We start from the raw sequence: 21220 nt of genomic DNA on the forward strand, positions 1-21220 counted from the left end.
TCTTTATCAAACAAGCCTATAATCGACAACAGAGCTGTCGTTCAGCATCACGGACAGCTCAAGTAGCACAAGCTGGTTATTTTACACGTTCCCTGCATTTATTAAGCGAAAACGAATCTGTTGACAGATGTTCCATGAGAACAGTGGAGTGAAACTGACAGTGATATTTAGGTGTTACAAAATGAGATGGATCCCATGAAATTATGCAAATATAACTGGTGGAAACGACAACAGGAAAACAAATTATTCTACTATTGGGTTTGTGTGGAAACAACAGCAGTTAATTGTTAGTTTTGTCTCTCTCCCACAGTGTGGTGAATATCGCTATACCAGTCATATACTGTATGAAAACAGTAGTCAACCTGTTATGGGGTCCCCCAGGGATCGGTGATTGATCCCACACTGTTATCTCCAAATCTCTTCTCAATGCAGCTGGACCAGATTCACCTCACCTTTCATCAGAAATAATGGTCTGTCTTGCATGCTGTCCAACACCTGAGATTAAATCACAACTGGACAGAACAGCTCTTTCTCTCACCATCACTATGACAAAGACATGAAGCTCTCACCACTGAAGTGCAGGCCGACTCTGAGATCTCTGCAGAGCTCACTTTTTATTTTACAACACTAGTCTCTGACACACTCACACTGTGTTAACTGTGCAATTTATATTTGATATTCATTTGATATTTTTATTTGGACATGTATAAGAAGTAGGCCGTTTGCTTATACGAAAATAATGTCTTCTTTTTTTTGTCGATCCTGCCATAAAAAATATTCATGTGATAATGCAAAGCAAATCTTACAAAATTAAATTAAATAATACTACAATGATTGTGCAACAATAACAATGATGACTGTACAATATGCCATTTACTACACTGCTACTTGCCATAAATAAATACAGCAGTGAGCTTTTTTGCTTTGTTTATATATTTTTAAGCTTTTTCACTATGAATAAGTTCATTATAACATGGAATGTGTACTGTAGATAACAATCAGCCAAGCAACAACATGAACACTGCAACTAAATTAATTTATACATATTCCCATTGCTTGCAATAACATATGTAGCCATACTGTAACATGCAGTCCTCTATTTCAAGTTCTCTCTCAAACAGCTGTTTTTATCCCTTCATGATTTGCTTTCATGTTTTCATTTTCTTTCTTAAACTGAGGACATCTGAGCTGCTAGCTTCTAAGACTTTATGCAAAAGTATATTTTAGTCTCACCATAGATGATTAAAAACTACATTTTTAACTCCAATGAATCTAAAGAAGGCAGAGTTACTAAATAAAGCGATCATTGCACAAAAATATTTGACTGCATACTAGAACGCATGACCAATCATAATCAAGCATTTCAAAGAGCTGTGTAATAATCAAAGAAAACTAGCTAAGATGGCAGCCTGAGCACAGCTAATTGATCATTTCAGAGTAATAGAATATGATTCCAGATCCATTTATCCTTATTACAGATCTGAGGAAAGACTGGACATGCAGAGTGAATCGAGCAAACCCTCAATCACGGCTGGTGGGGAGCGGGCACTGGCATTGCTTGCATCTAATGAACTCAATATAGCAGGTGCCAAAGATCAGGCACTGCTTCATTTTTTTTCACAGCTGAAAAATAAAAGATTGATCTTTTGGTACTTTCACTGAGATAAATCCCCCAATTGTGTAATTAGTGCAGGCGTGGATAAGGAGGTCTCAAACACTTTACATAATTATAGAACAGGGGAGTTGTAAATCATTTTCTTATTGCCTGAGGGACACATACAAACATGTTTCTGGGAAGAATGAATGTAGACCACGCTTATCTGTGCATCAGGGGCGACGGCAGGAACTTTCAGCGAGTGCTATCAGCTCAATACATTTGTCAACAGGGAGTAATCAAGGCCGCAGAGAAGTACGACTGCAATCAAGCTGACAGAAACGAATCAATGTGCAACAAGACTTTAGACGTAAGAAAGTTTGCCACTAAACCAAATTACTATTTTTAGCAAAAATGTAGATTTGCCCATTGGATCTGTGCTTAACGCAGTTGATTGCAATAGGAAGTGCTGAAATGTCGCCTAACAATATAGCATTCCTCACAAGCGTTCATTTCTGCTAAAAAGGCAAGACAATAAATGTACAAGCTGCAAATGTACAGTCTTTCTGAGCACGTACTATTACAGCGTTTCTTTCATTACACACTCTATTGACTGCTAAGCTTCACATCTAAACAGAGAGGCAGAAACCATGAGAGGTCCTCATGCCTGAATAATGATTTTTGTGTATTGACAAGCACGATACAGACATTGGCTTCCAAAAGTCAGTGCAATTGGCTTTGCTCAGATCTCATGTATTCATTCGTCGAGAACCTGATCACTCTGGAAACGGGATATGAGTTATAGATGAGATGACAGATAGAATGATAGAGCAATAAAAAGATATGAATGACCAATATAACTATAGATAGATAACAAAATATAGAATGATAGATAGATAGAAAACTATAGACATTAAATAAAGTAACTTTTGTAGACCAGGGTGGAGAACACAATTTCCCAGGGTGCATTGCCGGTGTTGAACTAGAATTCAGTAAATTACTCTTTTTGTCATTCCAAATAAACTTCCTGTTGGGTGTCACCAATTCAATTCCAGTTCACACTCGAAATTTAAGCCAATTATTCAATTCTGAATTTTGTAATCCAGTTTCAACAAGTTACTGAGAATATAGAGATTTTAAATCAATTCAATGTGAGGTTGAATTATAATGCTGTCGTATAAGGAAGCTGTAGATATAGGACAGCAATGTGTATGGGCCAAATGATGCAGATCAATGTGATCTTAGCAAAAACAGATAATATGGTAATAATACATGAATGAATACGTGAACGATCAGCCCAATATCCTCAGCAGTCAGTGGCTGGACCGCCCTCCTTGTGACTCTGCTCTGATCCCTGCTTGAAGCGCTGTGGTGATGACATGTCTGACAGGGCGCATCAGGGCCGAGTGGCAGGGAAATTAAACACGAAGAACAAAATAAACAGAGGACAGCCAGAGATAGAGAAAGAGAGACAGAGTGGCAGCTGACGACGGCCATAATATGTCGAGAGGCAGTGCATACGGACCCCTGATGAGAATCAGCGGCGATCTCCCATTCACACAACCTTCAAATGACATCAGATCCCCCCAGCAGCTAAACTGATGTGATTTATTTAATCCAGCCGAGTAGTTTGGAACTAAGGAGAACAAATCACTTTGATGGAATTCATGACGGAGGAGTAGAAGAGGAGAGAGAGAGAGAGAGAGATAGAGAGAGCTGCTGAATGTTGTGTTTCTGCTGTGTAACTGTGGCTCTAAATAGGAAAAAACAAACATTATTTCTGACTTACTATGTTTGATAACAGCCATAAATTATACAGAGTGTTATCAGGCGCTGGCTATTGAGCATTATTACAAACTTCATCATAATGAAATCTAATAATACATGAGGAAGGGGTCATATTTACATTCAAATGGTAATTAATCTACACAGAACGGAACCCAAATCCCAGTGCAATTATAAGCTGCTTAAATCGTCTGGATTGAGTCAGATTTACTGAATAGTTTTTTGTGTGCCTCCGACAGCATGTGTAAGCACAAAAGATGTCTTTTTCTCAAACAATGGTTGAGTAGTTGAGCCCATTTATTATGCTGTTCCATAAAAAAAGAAACAGATAAAATGTATACCTTTGATGCAATGAAATAAATTACCTTGCATTAAAACTGTCAGCCAAACACAGAAATGTACAAATTACAACTGTATATACTGTATTACAAAAGCCTGAATTGTAAAATATTGTGTTAGTAAATGTACTGAGTATTTTCAATCCAGCACTCCTACAGATGTCAAAAATAGGCACTGTTTATGCGGGCAGTGAATGCTGTGACCTGCTAACATGGCTGTCAAAATAAATATGTGGCACCAACACATACTGTGTAATGTGAAACTCTCTGCCATGTTTCAAAGCGAAATGGCTACCACAAAACATGAATCCTCTTCTTAAAGGAATAATTCACCCTTAAAAATGCTTTATTCTGCACACGCAAAAGAAGATATTTTGAAAAACGTTCCAGCTCGATACATTGAAAGACGACAGGGGCAACATTAGGTTTTATGCTTAGTTGATGTTTTAAAGTTCATGCCAATGTTTTGATTTGATTTGAGAGTTTTGAGTTCCATTGACTTTCAAAATATGGACAAAAACAGTTGAAACGTTCTCAATATCTTCTTTTGTGTTCTGCACTTTTAGAAGAAAAGGTTCTACAGTATATAGAATGCTAGTTCTTGACTCAATTTTAAAGAACACTTTATGAAAAAAAGGTACTACTGTATATATAAGGAGAAATGTCTTAAATGATTGCATAACATGTTTGTTTTTTTCATTACAACAGAGATGTAATGGGGCAAAAAAAAGAAGGCTGTCTATGAAGTAAATGTATCTAATTATGAATATTAAACAAAATATAGTAATGCCTATACAGCTGTGGTGCGCGAACTGATAAGCAAAAACTTGAAGTGGATTGAACACGCAGCGGCACAGACGCACAAGCTTGTCGAGCGCATCCCTTTTTCACAGATATCAGTGCAGTGTGTAGTTCAGTCTCAGTGTTTGCTGCTGTCTCAAGACGTGCGTGAATACTGAATGGAATTCTCTTTCACATCTTGCACTTGGACGGACGAATCCACACAAAATGATGTAAACACCCATCTTGGTGAGTATCCAAGTAAACATAGTCGGTTATATCTCAAGTGAATGGAGACAGTATATTCATATGGGATCTGTGCATTCGGGCTTAAAGTGACAGCAGCCTAATAAACCTGCAGCTGTGTTTTAATGTTAATCAAACAAAGGACAGATAAATCACTCACTGCTCTTGACTGAATAACTTGTGTAACTTTATAAAGATCCATCTACATTTAATTTATACAATGATGAATATGCAGTGTTATTTCACATTTGATTACTTTATTCAAATTATGTTATTTATTAATTAATTAATTAATTAATTCGTTAAATTTATATAGCGCTTTTTCTGAGACCTCAAAGCGCTTTACATAGAAGGGGGGGAATCTCCTCAACCACCACCAATGTGCAGCATCCACCTGGATGATGCGACGGCAGCTATACCTGTAAACTACTGATGTACCAGATGTACCTGAAAACTACTGTTAGACCTACCTGAAAACCCCCAAAACAGTTTATTTTATTACTGACTGCTTACTTGTCTTTAATAATTACATTTACATTAATTAGGCTAGTAGTTTTGCTGTAGTATCAAAATTGGAATAGATAATGTTTAGTATCTAAAGATTTGAACCACTGACCCAATCCTCACCTCTGAGCCCCGCTGAAACAGCTCTAAATATGTGCTGTGCTATTCAATGAAAGATCAAATATGATAAAGCAATATAATGAACGCTGAAAGTAACATAAGCTCATACAATACATTTTAGCAGGCTTAATTAAGCATGAAAATAACTGAAGGAAATATATATTTGCTAAACAAATTAAGCCAACTAATATGATTCATATTCTTTTGGTTTCTCTATCCAATATATTTAAAAATTACAAATGCAGTGAAAATACAGGTATCGCTATCGGGAAGTACCAAAAATTAAAGTATCGGTACTTCACAATAGGAACCCCTAAGGTTCCCCTCACAGAACCTTTCAAGTTTTATTTTAATATATATATATATATAAGCTTTTCTTCTAAGAGTTTGAAGAAGAAAGAAAAGAAAAGAAAATCATATAGGTTTAGAACGACTTGAGTAAATTAACTGTCATCTTTGGTTGAACTATTCGTTTAAAGAGCAATTTTCCAAATATGAAATCACATTCGCTTTAGGAAATCACTCCAGCCCTATGACATCTCTTTCTCCATAAATATCAACTGATATCGCTGTATTTACATCCTCTCTCGCTAATAGGGCAGATTGGTAGGGTGCTTGACACAGAGCATCATAACAGAGGTGCTGCTCGCGGTGCTTCACGGAAAACGGAAAGTCTTTCCGGTGATTGCGCGATCACGGCTAATTCCGACGGTGCCATTATCCGAAGTGAGCGATTGTTTCTTGATTATTCATGACCTTCTCCTCGACGAGGCCCTTCCCTGCAGCTGGTTTGCTGAATTAATGTTTCGAGGAGCACATGGTCTATCTCATAAGCCCTTATCAGCCAAATCTGGTAAAGATAGATTTGTAAGGAAGGAATTCATTTGTCCCTTGAGGCCTGTGCGCATCTCCCTGCAATCCATTTAATGATGGCCAAATGACGAGCATAATTGCTCATTAGTGTCTGCGGGCCCTCACGCGGACGCCCTTACATGTGCATCACAAGTGAGTAGGGCACATACAAGCACACATTGAGGAAAGAACAAGCAAGCAAGCTGGCAAGAGAAAGAGGCTGTTTCCTGATGGGAAGAGTGGAGGGAGCTAATGCTGCAGAACAGCTGATTAGGTCTCTTTACCAGGTCAGCTGTACATCTCTCCCCTCGGCCCAGGGCTGGGAGCACAGCTGAATTATAGGGGGTAAACAGTGTAGACGGCTCGGGCTGATGGGAGTAGATGGCCTTGGTCAGCTGCCCTGGACCGACCTGTCTTTCTTCATTTCCTCTCTATCAGCTACTGTGAGGAGATCTGACTATGAGGAGACCCCAGCAGGCTTACCACTGACCCTGCATAATTCTCTCTCTCTCACACACACAAACACAAATGTACACAGCACATAAAAGGCCAGTCAGCAGTCTCAGTGGAAAGGACACTCCAAAATGAGGCTGTTTTATGCAGAGGGAGATCACAGCGCATGAATAAATGAAGAATGGCAGATGGCCACACACACACACACACACACACACACACACGTTTGTTTTATATTATGCTCTGTACTTTCCATTAACTTCTATTGTTTTTAAATTTTTTCAAGACATTATTTTGTCATTTTATTATGCCATTTTTATCATCGGCTGTTGGCAAGTAATTTAAAGTTTTACTATTATTGTCAAGTCATTTGGCCCTTGCAAAGATATAAAAACCTGAAATGTGCGGTCACATTTACGATAAAAAGCCATTTCAATAAGAATCCATGCAATCTGGAATTTCCTTACGCAGACCTCACAAAGGATTTCAAGTTGGTCAGGAGAATTCACCGCATTGACCTACACTTGGTTTAACGTACACTATATACAATGGAACCTTTTTGTATGCAAAATTAAGCTAATGTGACCGTACATTTTCTCTAAGGCTGGGAGGCCTTATAAAAATATATATATTTTGTGAAGCCTAATTCCTGAAACACTAACAACTGAAATGTAACTTTTTAGCAAATCAAAAACTCATCACAAACAAATGATTCTTATGAGCCCTTTCTTTTTTAGCGAATCAAAAACATTTTCTGTTGCATAAACTGTGTGGTCTGAATCACAAACAAATTACTCTGAGGAGGTACTTTGTAGTGAATCAAAAACGGAAAACTGTAGCAAATCACACATTGACTCAGTTGAGTGAGTAGTTCAAAAAGACGAGTTACCAGTTAAATTCCACCCTGTATAATGTACAGCATGACCAGAGTGACTTTCTATCATATGCAAGCAAATTGAACATTTTACCTAAAATATACCGGTACTGAAATGAATCAGAATCGAGAGCTCGCCAATCAGAATTAAACTGAATTGGGAATTCTGTAGCGACCTCATCCACATGTTATACATGTACATAATACACATATGATTTATATTGGGCATTCCTGTATTAGCTCACTCTGAGATAACAAATACCTTGGTAAATACTACACAGACAAGGTTTAATGTCAGTGGTAACCGACATATCAGTTTGGTGACAAGATGCATGCGACTTTTCTTTCTGTCCCCTACCAGCAACTTGAAATGATTAAAAAACAAATTACACAGGCGAGTGGCATGGCAGCCCATTCATCAGTGTCATGTTAGGCTGGGCCTCGTGGGACTGCTGAGAAGTCTTCGAGAGCGGCCGGTAATGACAAAACCATGCTCCATAGAAATACAGCTGCTAGGTGATGCTGACCAACTCTTTATACGGTCTACTTATGCAAAAGCAACCAAAGATGGTCATGTTCATTTCCTTCCTTTTTTCCTCCTTCCTGTCACTCTCTTCTGTCTGGTCTCGGGTCCCACCTACGCCCGGCTCACAGCCTGTTACCTTGTGTCCTCTGCTTTACCTCTGAACACCAATGTTTGCTCTCCGTGCGTACGACTTCAATAGCCTCTTTAACAATGGCTCCTGCTGTTTACAAACCGTGAAGAAACCTTCCCTTTCTGCACTTATCTTTAACAAAAAAAAAGCCTTCTCTGTAATTCCTTCCTGCAGATTAATGCTCCAGAATGTAAACAGGGGAGCAAATAATTGAAAGGGAAACCGGTCTCGGTAATTACAGTTGGACTAGCAAAAGACTTCAGTGTTTGAAAGTGCTATAAACAGTATCATGTGTCATTCAGCAGTATGGCCTGTTTTCAAAAACCTGGTCCAAAAAGATAGTGTTTGCGTTTTATATGCTTAATTAAGCTGCATCTCTTTTGTTGGTTTATTGTGGTTGTAACTTTGTTTTTTTGTTTTTTTCAAAGTTAAAGCTGCAGTAAGCGGCACCTTTTTTGGAATGACACATCCTTACTCCCTGTCAAATATAGTACCACTGATATAGGTGATCTCTGCCAATGGTGTACGCTTGTGAGTGAGGTTATTTGGTTGAATAATGAAAGGCGAGGAGAATGTTTAGGAAACCAGTAATAATCGCTTACAGCAGGTATAACATGACAGGTAGCATACTTTGTTAAATTAACACTTTTAGGAGAACTACACACGACACGCTCTTGAGTTTAATAAAAGCTAACAAGAGCGTAACGTAAACTAAACAGTCTTCTGACGTGTTTATAACTCTTTTGAATGGGATAGTTCTCCCATTCTGTCGTTATTTACTTACCTTCATGTTGTTACAAAACTGTATAACTCTCTTTCTCCTGCAGAACACACACGCAAAAAAACATATTTTGAAGATTGTTTAAACTATTTTTGTCCATACAATAAAAAGTCAATGGGGTCCAAAACAACAGTGGTCCCCATTGGTCCCCTCATTGTACAGACGAAAAAACTATCTTTGGGGGGCTGTGAAAGAAAGTCATGCAGGTTTGAAACAAAATGAGGGTTAGTAAATGATGACAGAATTGTCATTTTTGGTTGACCAATCTCTTTAACTTGACAGGTTGTCTCAAAAACATGGCGTTCCTGATACAAACAGCGAGATGCATCACAACTGTCAAAAACATATTGACCTTGAAAAATGTCAAATTGAAACGCGACACAGAAATGTATCCTGTGCTATTGACCCCTGACTTCTCATTTCAGTACAATCTGTAAAATATTTACTGTATACTTTAAGTACAGGCTTGTAAATCCAGAGCAGAAAAATACTGTATTAGTCTATATAATCATATTCTTCTTAATCCCTGTTAAGGGAGAAAAAAAAGCAAGAACAAAAATTCTTTCTTTGTAATTCTTGTGGTTAATATGCAATTAATCTAAACCCCAGGTTTCTAACGTCTTCTCCATAAGGAAGTCTATAATTACTCCTGTGAGCCGAGTCTGAGGGACCCTCATCAAATTTTCATTTTCTGATCACATGCTCTACTCTGGTTCTGCAACATATGTGATGAGGGCACATAATCTGTTCCATGTGTTTCAACAGATGTGTCAAGAATGCATCAATGCATTCGTGAAAAACAATGTTTACTGAGAACAGGAAAATCAGATATGCCAACGTGAACTTTCTGATCTCCAGAGATGGTTCAATAAAACCAGATCTCTCTGGCACACTGGTCTCGTTGGCACACCACTTTCATTTAAACGCAGCACAAAGCCCGAATCCCTGGGTGACAGTCAAACACAGATGAAAACGTTCTTCACTCGGCAAAGCGAAGTTATTGCCTGCACAAATCACAAAGCAACAATTCCTTTACTGCTCACCTGTACGGCAGTCACCAATACAGAGAATACATCTAGTAATTAGAGCAAAATGGCTTTGCTCTTTTCCTTCCATTATTGCAATTAACCTACTGAACCCGATCTCTAACAGAGGTGGGGAAGGATGTTGTATCAAATTACAGGGATGTTTCATATCAGCGGTAGCTCTTGCTCTTCCTGCGTGATAATGAGGACAAGATTGAAATTGACATGTAATGTCTGAAAAGTGAAGTTTCTGAAAAGCGCAAGCCAAAAACTGCACTGGATAAAGCTGGAGATGGAGGTAACGGACCACTTGAAAGAAAGTGGTGGAAATCTCTAGAACACGTGGTTAGTGTGTGTGTGTGTGTGTGTGTGTGTGGGAAGCAGAATTAAATGAGAATCACTGCTCTACAATATGCATTAGATTTTTTTTGCATGAATTTAGCTAAAATGCACAGACAAATAAATGTCACGTCCTGTCTAGACAGGCTTTAACTGTGTCGCGTCCATTGTAGACACGGTGTTAGTTTATTCTAGAACATGCATTAGCAATTTTTCCTTTATTGAAGTTTAAGATGCTAAATGATGGCACTGCTGTCAGATTTAATAGCTGATTTACAAAATATATTTCTGAAACATAGTGATCACAGTTTTTTTAGTTTTTCTCAAGCCGAGTCCATGTCTGACACACAAGCTTTTTTTTGTGTTATTGTAGCTTAAGATGCTAAATTATATAAACAATGTTGTCAGATTTTATCGCTGATTTGAAATATATTATTGAAGCATACTCTTAACCAACAGTTTTGAAGGTTTTGTCCTATTGCCATTATATAGGATCTGTACTTGCCAAATACCTAAAGAAAAGCTGCCTGGAGTTGCCAATATCCCCAATTCACCCTCATGTCCTTTCAAACCCATATGACTTGAGTTTTTTTCTAAGGAACAAAAAAGATTTTGAAGAACATTGGAAACCAAACAACATTTGAGCCCATGAATTTTAATTGTATTAAAACAATGTAAGAAGAATCTAAGTCATATGAGTTTTGAACAATAACAAGTAAATGACAGAATTGTTATTTATATCATCTTGATTAATAACTGCACTAAAGAAGTGCACTTTAGGAAAAGGTTTGTGTGTATGCTGTCACAACTAATGATTCATTCCTCAAATTGATTCACAAGCAGCAGGTGAGCGTGATTCACAGCTTGTTTGGACGCTGTGAAGTCCTAATTTACATTCACAGCGAGAGAAACACTGCAGTTGCTGTAATGTACAGAAACAAAATATCTGAGCAGAGATCCCATGGGGACTTGAATTATTCCCATGACAGATGGATGCAGGTGAGATGACAGAGATGTAAAGCCATGTGTGGGTGTGATGTTTTGGCCTCGGCTCACGGCTCGATCAGAAATTGCCTTTGAAAAATGCCCCGCCCCCAGCACAGTCATAAATTGCACACGCTTATCAGCAAACCGATTCCATCTCTTAAAGTGCCCAAGGACTCCTCTACATCTAAAGAGGCCATCTATCCATCCATCTATCCGGTTCTTTCCCGGGCATGTTTAAAAATGGAGGAAAGTCAATTTGGCAGCCATCTTGGTAAGGGCTCCAGGGAGCTACTTTTTAAATAATGGACAAGAAAGTACATCTATGTTAAATCAGCAGTAGAATTTGACAACAATATCGCATATTTCACTTCTTTCCAATCAAAATTGACAATTCTTTTTTTTATGAAATATTGCAGTATTTATTATGATTATGATTTATGATTTATTTTAATGTGATGTGCCATCGAATGAATGTGCCATCGTAATCTAAATCAAAATAGCTTCTCCCTCTTGCAGTGACATCTCTTCTCTTCTCTGATGACGTGTTTACTGGCGTGAGGGCGGGACAACCTGTCACTCACATGAGATCACAGCATTAGCCAATCACAACCATCCAATCAAGCCCCGATTGACAAAATCAAGTACCACTCTATTTTTTCTGGTTTGACAATCCGTTTCACTTGGATACGTCACAATAGGGGAAAAAAGACTATCGCATCTTCAGTTTAATGCAGACTTTAACTCAAATCACGCTGGTTTTTTTTTTCTTTCAGCGTGGTCTAGTTAATGTGCTTGCTCTGGTTAACAATATAAATTGCTTATTTTAACTGAAAAGCAAGAATTCCATTCTTGTTGCTGCCATATTGAGTGATATGATTTCACCCATTTTTCTATGAGCGCTCCATCTCTGGTTTGGTATCTGTTGCACATGCTGGTGTAAAATACACTTTTCATCATGGCAGCTATAACCAAAGTAGCCCATCTCACCATACAAAGGGTTACAACAATTCCTCCATGTACCTGCATCACTAAGTGCTTCATTACTCCCAAGAGCGTGGCCAGAGCAGAAGCTAAAAAGCTCTCTCTGAGTCATTTACTGATTACTGCGTTTGTGATGGATGTAGTGTGCTTTTGACAGGCCTTTTTCACACTGTGATAAAGGCGTAATGAAACACTAGCACACGGATGGTTGGACGTTGCGGAGTTGGTGTGTTGGACGCATGAACGATGGCGGCAGGAGAGTCTAAATAAGTGAAGGAAAGCAGTGTGGGGAAATGAAGTGGCTTCTTTAAATTAGGTTGGAGTGTGTTGAAGTGTGTCGGTTTGTTCCACACTGAGTGGCTGCTCTTAAAGCGCTCTGAACTTAAAGCCATTTCGGATGAAAAAGTTTTGAAAAATCCATCCTGGTTTGTTATTTCTAACACACATCAGCGTGAAGCAGAAAGATTGAAACGGAAACATACTCTCCCATACTATACTGTTTATAGGATACTTAAATCAACTGGAGAGAAAAAAAAACATTGCAAGTGCAGCACCACCTTACGTTCAATTTCAGTGTGGTTTTAACATGGTGGCTTTGTCATTAGCCATTTCCTCAAATAATCCTGAATTTTGGGGTACACTGATTATTGTTTGTGCAATTTTATGCAATAAAAAGCAACTGTGATGAACAAAAATACAATATTGTAAACACTTCCAAAGGATGAGGACTGCTCAAGTCGTTCTTGCAATGGAGGTTCGGGTTGAATAACTAGTTCTTCCAATGTTTCATCATTAACTCCCGCTCTGCTTGATATGGTAAAATCGACGCCATTATTACTGTCTTTACAGTGTGTACAATCTCTGAGCTTTAGGAAGCCTCCGGTGCTAAAATTCAGTTTCGTTTCCGACATGCGCTGTAAGCGGTAGACCAATCACAACAGACTGGACCATCCGGCCAATCAGAGCAGAGTAGCTCTCGGAAAGGAGGGATTTAGGGAGACGGATTCATCCGACGAGTCGTTTGAGAATAATTTAAAATCGTGGTGATGTGCAATGAATATTATAAGAAAAGTTTTTACAAATCTTTTAAGCAGCACATCTCTGTTTTCAACATTGATAATTCGCTGTGGTAGAGATGCATTTATTATTATATTGCTCAGGAGATTTTTGAAGACAGCGCTTTGGAGCATCATTATGAAACCCGTGTTTAATCCACACACAACTTTCCATAATCTGCCAAAATCTTTGATGGTTTTTCTGAGACAGCAATGGCTTTTTAAGTAGTGCAATTGCTTACAATTTGCTAATAATTTGCAGTTAAGACAATTAAAAGATTAATTTTTAGCCATTTTTTTTATGCCCAGGAGTATAATATAAATATTGTATGTTAGTATTTTAATGTGGAAGGAAAAATGAAACAGCTTCTTTACTTTACAGGCATTTGCTTGATGAACTTCTACATTAGAGTGTATAACCCATAGATTCTCTCACCAAGGATGTCAGGATGAAGGTGTAGTAAACTGACAGCATCCCCAACTCTGAGGCCTGGAGAAGAGAGAAGAGAGAGGTACATTAAACACTTTTGACAATGCTAGGCTAATTTAAACAGTTACTGCACATAGTCTGAATCTGTGCACGTCATCGCCGCCATTGAGAAGAAAAAGGCATGGTTCTCTGCTTTGTAAAACCTGTTCAGAGTTGGATGAAAGCTAACAAAAGACAGACAACATTCCCGCTCTAACTGTCATTGCCATTCTATTTATCAATTCTCCACTGTCTCCAAGGAAACCAAGCAGCAAATACAATATGTCAATCAAATGTCAGGGGTGAAAACACTTTCAACAATTATTTCTATGGAAGCGGAGAGAAAACTGAGTAAAAGGGACAGTTTTAGAGTACAAGAAATGCATAAGAGGGAAAGAGATTGAACAGCATTGTCTTCTTGTTAAATAATGAATTAGGGGACGGTGAGGAGGAAATGACGGAGTGAGTCGTGTTTCTGCCGTGCTCCCAACCTCTACGTTTATAACTTTTCTTACAGTCCAACTAACGTGTTAAAAACGATCCCCAACATTTACGTAGCCTATACAGTGCATCGCTGCTTTGAGAGAATGACCAGTAGATCGAAAAAAGGGGACCAGAAAGGAGAGAACGATCCTCCGAACACCGTGCTACCCGCGATAGCAGATATGCTAGCTAAACACGAGGTTTCTCTTATGACTAAGTTTCAGTCGGAATTCAACACTGCGTTCTCCAAACTCGAGGAGCGGGTTGATAAATTCCAGAATACCTTACTCGACCACCAGCACCGTCTCTCGTCTTTGGAGACGTTTGCAGATTCCACGAGCCAGGACATGAAGACCATGGAAGCAGAGCTGGCCGCAATATCCGAAGCGAACGCCAAGCTACAGACTAAGCTTGTTGACCTGGAAGGCCGCTCTAGAAGAAACAACATAAGGATAGTGGGCCTTCCGGAGAACATTGAAGGTGCTCATCCCACGGCTTTTTTCTCTCAAGTTCTGGTGGAGGTTATCGGTGACCAAATATTGAGCTCTACCCCTGAACTCGACCGAGCCCACCGCACCCTAGCTCCAAAGCCGGGGCCTAACGGCAAAGCCCGGCCCGTTATCATTCGCTTCCTTAAGTTTCAAGAGCGAGAACTGGTTGTGCGTGAAGCTCGACGTTTACGGGGCAAACTAAACTACAGGGGCTCTCAGATCCACATCTTCGAGGATTACTCGCCTGAAGTGGCAGAACAACGCTCTGAATACCGGGCCGTGATGAAGCAGCTATACGATCTGGGCCTCAAACCGACTCTCCTTTTCCCTGCCAGGTTGTTCATCAGGCCCGAAACCGGGCCACGACGCCACCTCCCCTCCCTGAAAGCTGCTCAGGACTTCATCGCCTCTCAACGTCAAAGCAGCTCGGGATCCACGGAGATCGGGGCTACTGTAAACTGAGGTCCCTCGGATGTGATCCACTGTTAACTACTGGATGGCTAAGACACGACAATCCCCTTGCTTTATTGTTTTCTGAGCTGGTAAGACCGCTAACGTTACAGGTCTTTTAGCCATAAATGGCTAATGCTACCACATACTTTCTGTGCCAATGATACCTCTAAGTTTAGCTTCTCTTCTGATCATCGGTGCACTGTGTTCCACACTTTAATGATTCTAATGGTCCGGTCGGTAGATATTTAGCCGGGGCCAGCCCGCTGTGGACCAGTGCATAGTGTTTCTTTATTTACTTTTATTTACCTATTTATTCATTTTCTTTCACTGGCAATGTTCGTGTTCCATTTTAGGGTTGGTGTTAACATTTTTGTTAGGCTGCGGTGATATGTAATGTAACACTAGATGTGCGCGCGCGCGACCGTGTATGGTGATGTTAGTATGCACGCGCCACACCCTTTTTCAGCCTATTATTGTGTGTGTGTGCATGTATGTGCGCGTGTATGTGTATATATATATATATATATATATGTATATGTGTGTATGTATGTGTATGTGTGTATGCTTGTATACATGTATAATCTAATCTAGAGCTCCTTTCTTTATTTACTTTTATTCACCTGCTTTTACCTTTTACTTTTATTTACCTGCTTTATTTACCTGATTTATTTTTCTTTCACGGTCAATGTTTGAGTTCGATCTTATGGTTGATGTTAACATTCCTAAAGATGCTGTCTGAATGACGAGTTGTTTCGGTTTGTTTTGGTAATGTTCTGACACTGGACTATTTTGCTGTTCATGGGAGTTGGGGTCACTAGGAATTCACGCGAAAGTGTATGAGACACATCGCTGTGCAATGGACACTGAAAATATTGTTTGTTTTGGGGTTTTCCAGGCCAGAAGTTTGTGTATGTGTTTGTGTGTGTGTGTGTGTGTGTGTGTGTGTGGTTGTCATCCGTTTTTTTTTCTTTTTTTTTTTTTTTTTTTTTTTTTTTTTTTTTCTTTTTTTTCTCTCTCTCCCTCTCCTTCACCCCCAATACTTGCTTTGCCTTCTCAAGGAACATCAATAAGGTATGTCAAGCATGAACAATATAATTAGATTTATCTCATGGAATGTGCGGGGGATGGGTGGCCCCACTAAGACTGATAAGATAATGACCCACTTGCAACAGCTCAAAGGTGATGTGTTTTTTATCCAGGAGACCCACCTGCGCAACAGGGAGGTGACACGACTAAAGAGGGGATGGGTTGACCATGTTTTTCACTCCAGATTTAACGAAAGGGCCAGAGGCACCGCCATTATGATTCGTAAAAACGTCATGTTTGAACCAGGTAAAGTGATATCAGACCTCAATGGTCGCTTTGTTATCGTCGCTGGCAAATTACAGAATACACCCGTCATCTTGGCCAGCATCTACGGTCCTAACTGGGATGACTGCTCATTCATATCCAAACTATTCACGTCGCTACCAAACATTGATAATCATCATATAATTATAGGCGGGGATTTTAATCTGGTTCAAGACCCCATACTAGATAGATCGTCAAACAAACCGCACTCTGTAAGCAAGTCAGCCAAAACTTTACATGACTTCGCCAAACGACTGGGCCTCTCTGACCCATGGAGGCACACTTCCCCCATGACCAAGACATTCTCTTTCTTTTCCCATGTACACCACACCTACACACGCATAGATTTCTTCCTTCTAGACGATAGACTGCTCTCCATGATTAAGTCCAGTGATTACCACAGTATCGCAATATCAGACCATGCACCTACCTCCCTTGACTTACACTTTCGTGCTCACTTCAGCCCCTTCAGGCAGTGGAGGTTTAACTCTTCTTTATTAGCGGAAGACTCCTACAAGCAATTTATACACTCCCAGATCACTCTTTTTTTTGAGCTGAATGACTTGCCAGACACAAACAGAGGTGTACTTTGGGAGGCTTCGAAGGCTTACATTCGAGGACAACTTATCTCTTTTGTGTCTAACTCAAAACGAGTTGAAACGTCACAAACGTTAGACCTGTTACAGAAAATTAAGAGCATTGATGATGAATATGCTACTAACCCGGACCCTATCCTTTACAGAGAGCGTCTTAGACTCCAGACAGACTTTGATCTCCTATCTAATAACAAAGCCAGGCTCCGTTTGCTCAAATCTAGACAGCGTTTTTTTGAGTCGGGGGATAAAGCGGGGAAGCTTTTGGCTCATCAGGCCAGAGCTGAGGCAACCTCACGGCTTATTCCTGCCATTAGAGCTAGCTCAGGTGAGTTACACACTGATCCTGTCACCATTAATAAATTATTTGCTGAATTTTATGCTGATCTGTATACCTCTGGCTGCCCCCCCATTGCGGACGAGACGCCTAGCGATTTGATTTTCCCCCAAATAGACGCAGAATCAGTGAACGACCTAGGTGCCCTTATAACCACTGCTGAGGTTCAGGGAGCCATTAATTCCTTACAGAGCGGCAAATCCCCGGGGCAGGATGGCTTCACTGTTGAGTACTACAAAACCTTTTCCAATTTTCTTGCACCAGTCTTAAAAGATATGTACAACGAGGCTTTTCATCAGCGTCGCCTTCCAGATACCCTATCTAAAGCCACCATATCCCTAATTCCTAAGAAAGGGAAAGACCCCTTGCTCTGTGGCAGTTACAGGCCAATCTCACTCCTCAATGTAGACCTCAAAATTCTGGCAAAGGTTCTTGCACTCCGTCTTCAACGGTTAATGCCCTCTCTTATTTCGTTAGATCAGACAGGGTTTATGCAGGGCCGACAGTCTTTCCATAACACTAGACGGCTACTCGACATCATTCACTCATCAAATAATGGTATCCCGGAAATTGTGGTGTCCCTCGATGCCGAAAAGGCATTCGACAGGGTCGAGTGGGGATATCTGTACGAGGCAATGGATAGGTTCGGTCTAGGTGGGAATTTTATTCTATGGGTCAGATTGTTATACTCATCTCCGACAGCTTCGGTTCAAACTAATGATGTGTTATCACCTCCTTTCTCACTTCGGAGAGGCACCAGACAGGGTTGTCCCCTGTCTCCACTCCTATTCGCCATAGCAATAGAACCTCTGGCCATTTGGCTCCGTGCGGAGGAAGGCTTCAAGGGCATCACACGTTTTGGCGTAACTCATAAAGTTTCACTATACGCGGATGACCTGCTCCTGTATATCTCTAATCCTGTCACCTCACTCCCTGTCATTTTGAATGTTTTGGAACGGTTCGGTACGTACTCCGGATATAAGCTCAACTACCAGAAAAGTGAGCTTTTGGCGATAAATTCATTGGCTAAGCAGCTCCCACACTCACTATCGGCATTTAGGTGGAGTAACGACGGATTTAACTACTTGGGGGTTCATATTACAACGGCCGTGTCTGACTTGTTCCGCAAAAATTTTGTGCCTCTGGTCGCAAAAACTGTAAGTGATTTCGACCGATGGGCGGTCCTACCACTCTCCCTCGTAGGCCGGGCAAATTTGATTAAGATGGTTATCCTCCCCAAATTCCTCTATCTGTTCCAGCACATCCCGGTACTTATTCCCAAATCTTTTTTCGACAAGCTGGATACAGCAATATCCAAATTTCTGTGGGGCGGCAAACCTGCCAGGATCCGCAAAACGATCTTACAGTCCCCTAAGTCCGAGGGGGGCCTGGCCCTCCCCAACTTTAGACGATACTATTGGGCAGCTAACATACAAAAACTTTTATACTGGATGGGTGGGGATGCCTCACCTCCTGCTTGGGTACACTTGGAGCGATCAAGCGCACGCTTTCCGTTGCGGTCGGTCCTATGCTCCCAACTTCCTTTGCCTTCAGGACCTGCAGGCTTGTGCCCGATTGTATCCCTCTCGCTGAAGATCTGGAGTCAGATTAGGAAGTGCCTAGGTTTACAGGGCCCCTCCATCCTGACACCGCTGCTCCAAAATCATGTCTTTACCCCCTCAAAATCAGACTTGGCATTCAGGGCCTGGCATAGTAATGGTATCATTAGCGTTAAGGACCTATACAAGAATGGCATATTTGCATCATTCACAGAGCTCTCCTCTCTTTACAACTTGCCAAAATCACACCTCTTCCGCTTTTTTCAGATTAGAGACTTTGTTAAGAAGACATTTCCCCAATTTCCAAACTGCCCCCCCGAAACCCTGACTGACTCCCTCTTAGCAACAGACCCCAATCGTAGAAAATGCATTTCTGTATTGTACGAGTCACTAGGATCGACCTCTGCATACCCTGGTGCCCTTTCAAAAGCTGCGTGGGAGGGCGAATTGAACATGGCTATTACGGACGAACAATGGGACCATGCTCAGGTTATGGTTCATTCTTCTTCCATTTGCGCCCGTCATGGTCTAATTCAGTGTAAGATCCTTCATAGAGTTCATTACACAAATGCAAAATTGTCCAAAATATACCCTAATGTCCGAGACGCCTGTAACAGGTGTAACCAGTCCCCTGCCAATCATACGCATATGTTCTGGTCCTGCCCTAAACTGACAACTTTTTGGATTAATTTTTTTGACACCTTGAGTAAAGCTTACGAACACACTATCCCTCCCAGCCCTTTGTTAGTCATTTTTGGCATTTCCCACGACATTGACCTCCCTGTTGCGCTGGAGCGGGTCCTGGCATTTACATCATTGCTAGCCCGAAGGCTGATTTTGCTCAACTGGAAGCTTCCCTACCCCCCCACACATGATCGTTGGATTAAAGAAGTGCTTGACAATCTGAAATTGGAAAAGCTCAGATCCTCTTTGAAAGGCTCTACCTCAGCATTTATGAGCACGTGGAACCCGTTCCTGAGGCATGTTAACTCCCTCAACCTGTCCCCTGATTTGGAGGTCTGAATCCCTACATTTTATTTTTTAACTTCTTAATGACTTAATGCTCTAAGTATTATTATTAATATTATTATTATTTATTTTATTTCATTTATATTTTCATTATTTTTTTAATTTATTTTTTATTATTATGTGTGTGTATATATATATATATTTTCTCTCTCTTTTTCTACTTATTCTTGTTTATTATTTTATTATGTGTATGTATGTACATATATATATATATAATTTATTATTATTATTTTTTTATTTATTTTTTTTTGTACGTGCCTGTATTGGTGAATGTCTGTTGGTATGCATGGGTCTGTATGTCTGTCTTCGTTTATGGGCCTGTGGTGGGTTAGTTCATGGGTTGGGTGGGGAGGGGATCGGGTACAGTACAGGTGTCATCTCGGTCCCATTTTGTAATGTTTATTGTTAATTATACAATTGTCACCTTTAAAATAAAATCTACTCAATAAAAAAAGTTGGAAAAAAAAAAAAAATATTGAACTTTCCATACATTCTCATTGACAACTTCTGATGCTTCATTAGCCATATTGAAGTCCATTTAGATGTCCATATCTTGACGGATTGAACTTATTTCTGGTCAAAGGGTCCTTAATTGGTTTTTGAATTATATAAACTTAGAGACTCTTTTTGATGTTAAATCAGCCATTTAGAATTCCATATTTGACCTACTGAACATATTTCTGGCCAAAGAGTCCTCAATCTTGAAGTTTCTATACACACTGAAAGACTCCTACTGATGCTTCATAAGTCCAATAGATATACATATCAGGCCATTGAACTTATTTCTAGTCAAAGGGTCCTAATTTGTTTTAAACTATATAAACTTAGAGACTCCTGATGTTAAATCAGCCATTCAGAATTCCATATTTGACCTACTGAACATATTTTTGGCCAAAGAGTCCTCATCTTGATTTTTCTATACATACTCATTGACTCATTCTGATGCTCCATAAGCCATATATGGCCATATCTGACCTATTGAACTTATTTCCGGTTAAAGGGTCCTAAAAAAAAAAAAAAAAAAAAAAAACTACTTTTGATGAAAAATCTGCCATACAGAGTCTTTGAACTCTGTATACAGAGGTC

General features: G+C 39.9%; 1 protein-coding gene across 1 annotated transcript in view; it reads right to left on the reverse strand.

The window, feature by feature from the left end:
- Window positions 1-21220, reverse strand: part of grik4 (glutamate receptor, ionotropic, kainate 4) — a 321677-nt gene that overhangs the window by 69432 nt on the left and 231025 nt on the right. Inside the window, exon 8 of the mRNA XM_079610819.1 lies at window positions 13807-13869. Within this exon, the coding sequence (XP_079466945.1) occupies window positions 13807-13869 (63 nt within the window). The remainder of the gene's footprint in view (window positions 1-13806; window positions 13870-21220) is intronic.

This window comes from Phoxinus phoxinus (assembly GCF_949152265.1).
Source record: "Phoxinus phoxinus genome assembly, chromosome: 4".
Classification (NCBI taxonomy): domain Eukaryota; kingdom Metazoa; phylum Chordata; class Actinopteri; order Cypriniformes; family Leuciscidae; genus Phoxinus; species Phoxinus phoxinus.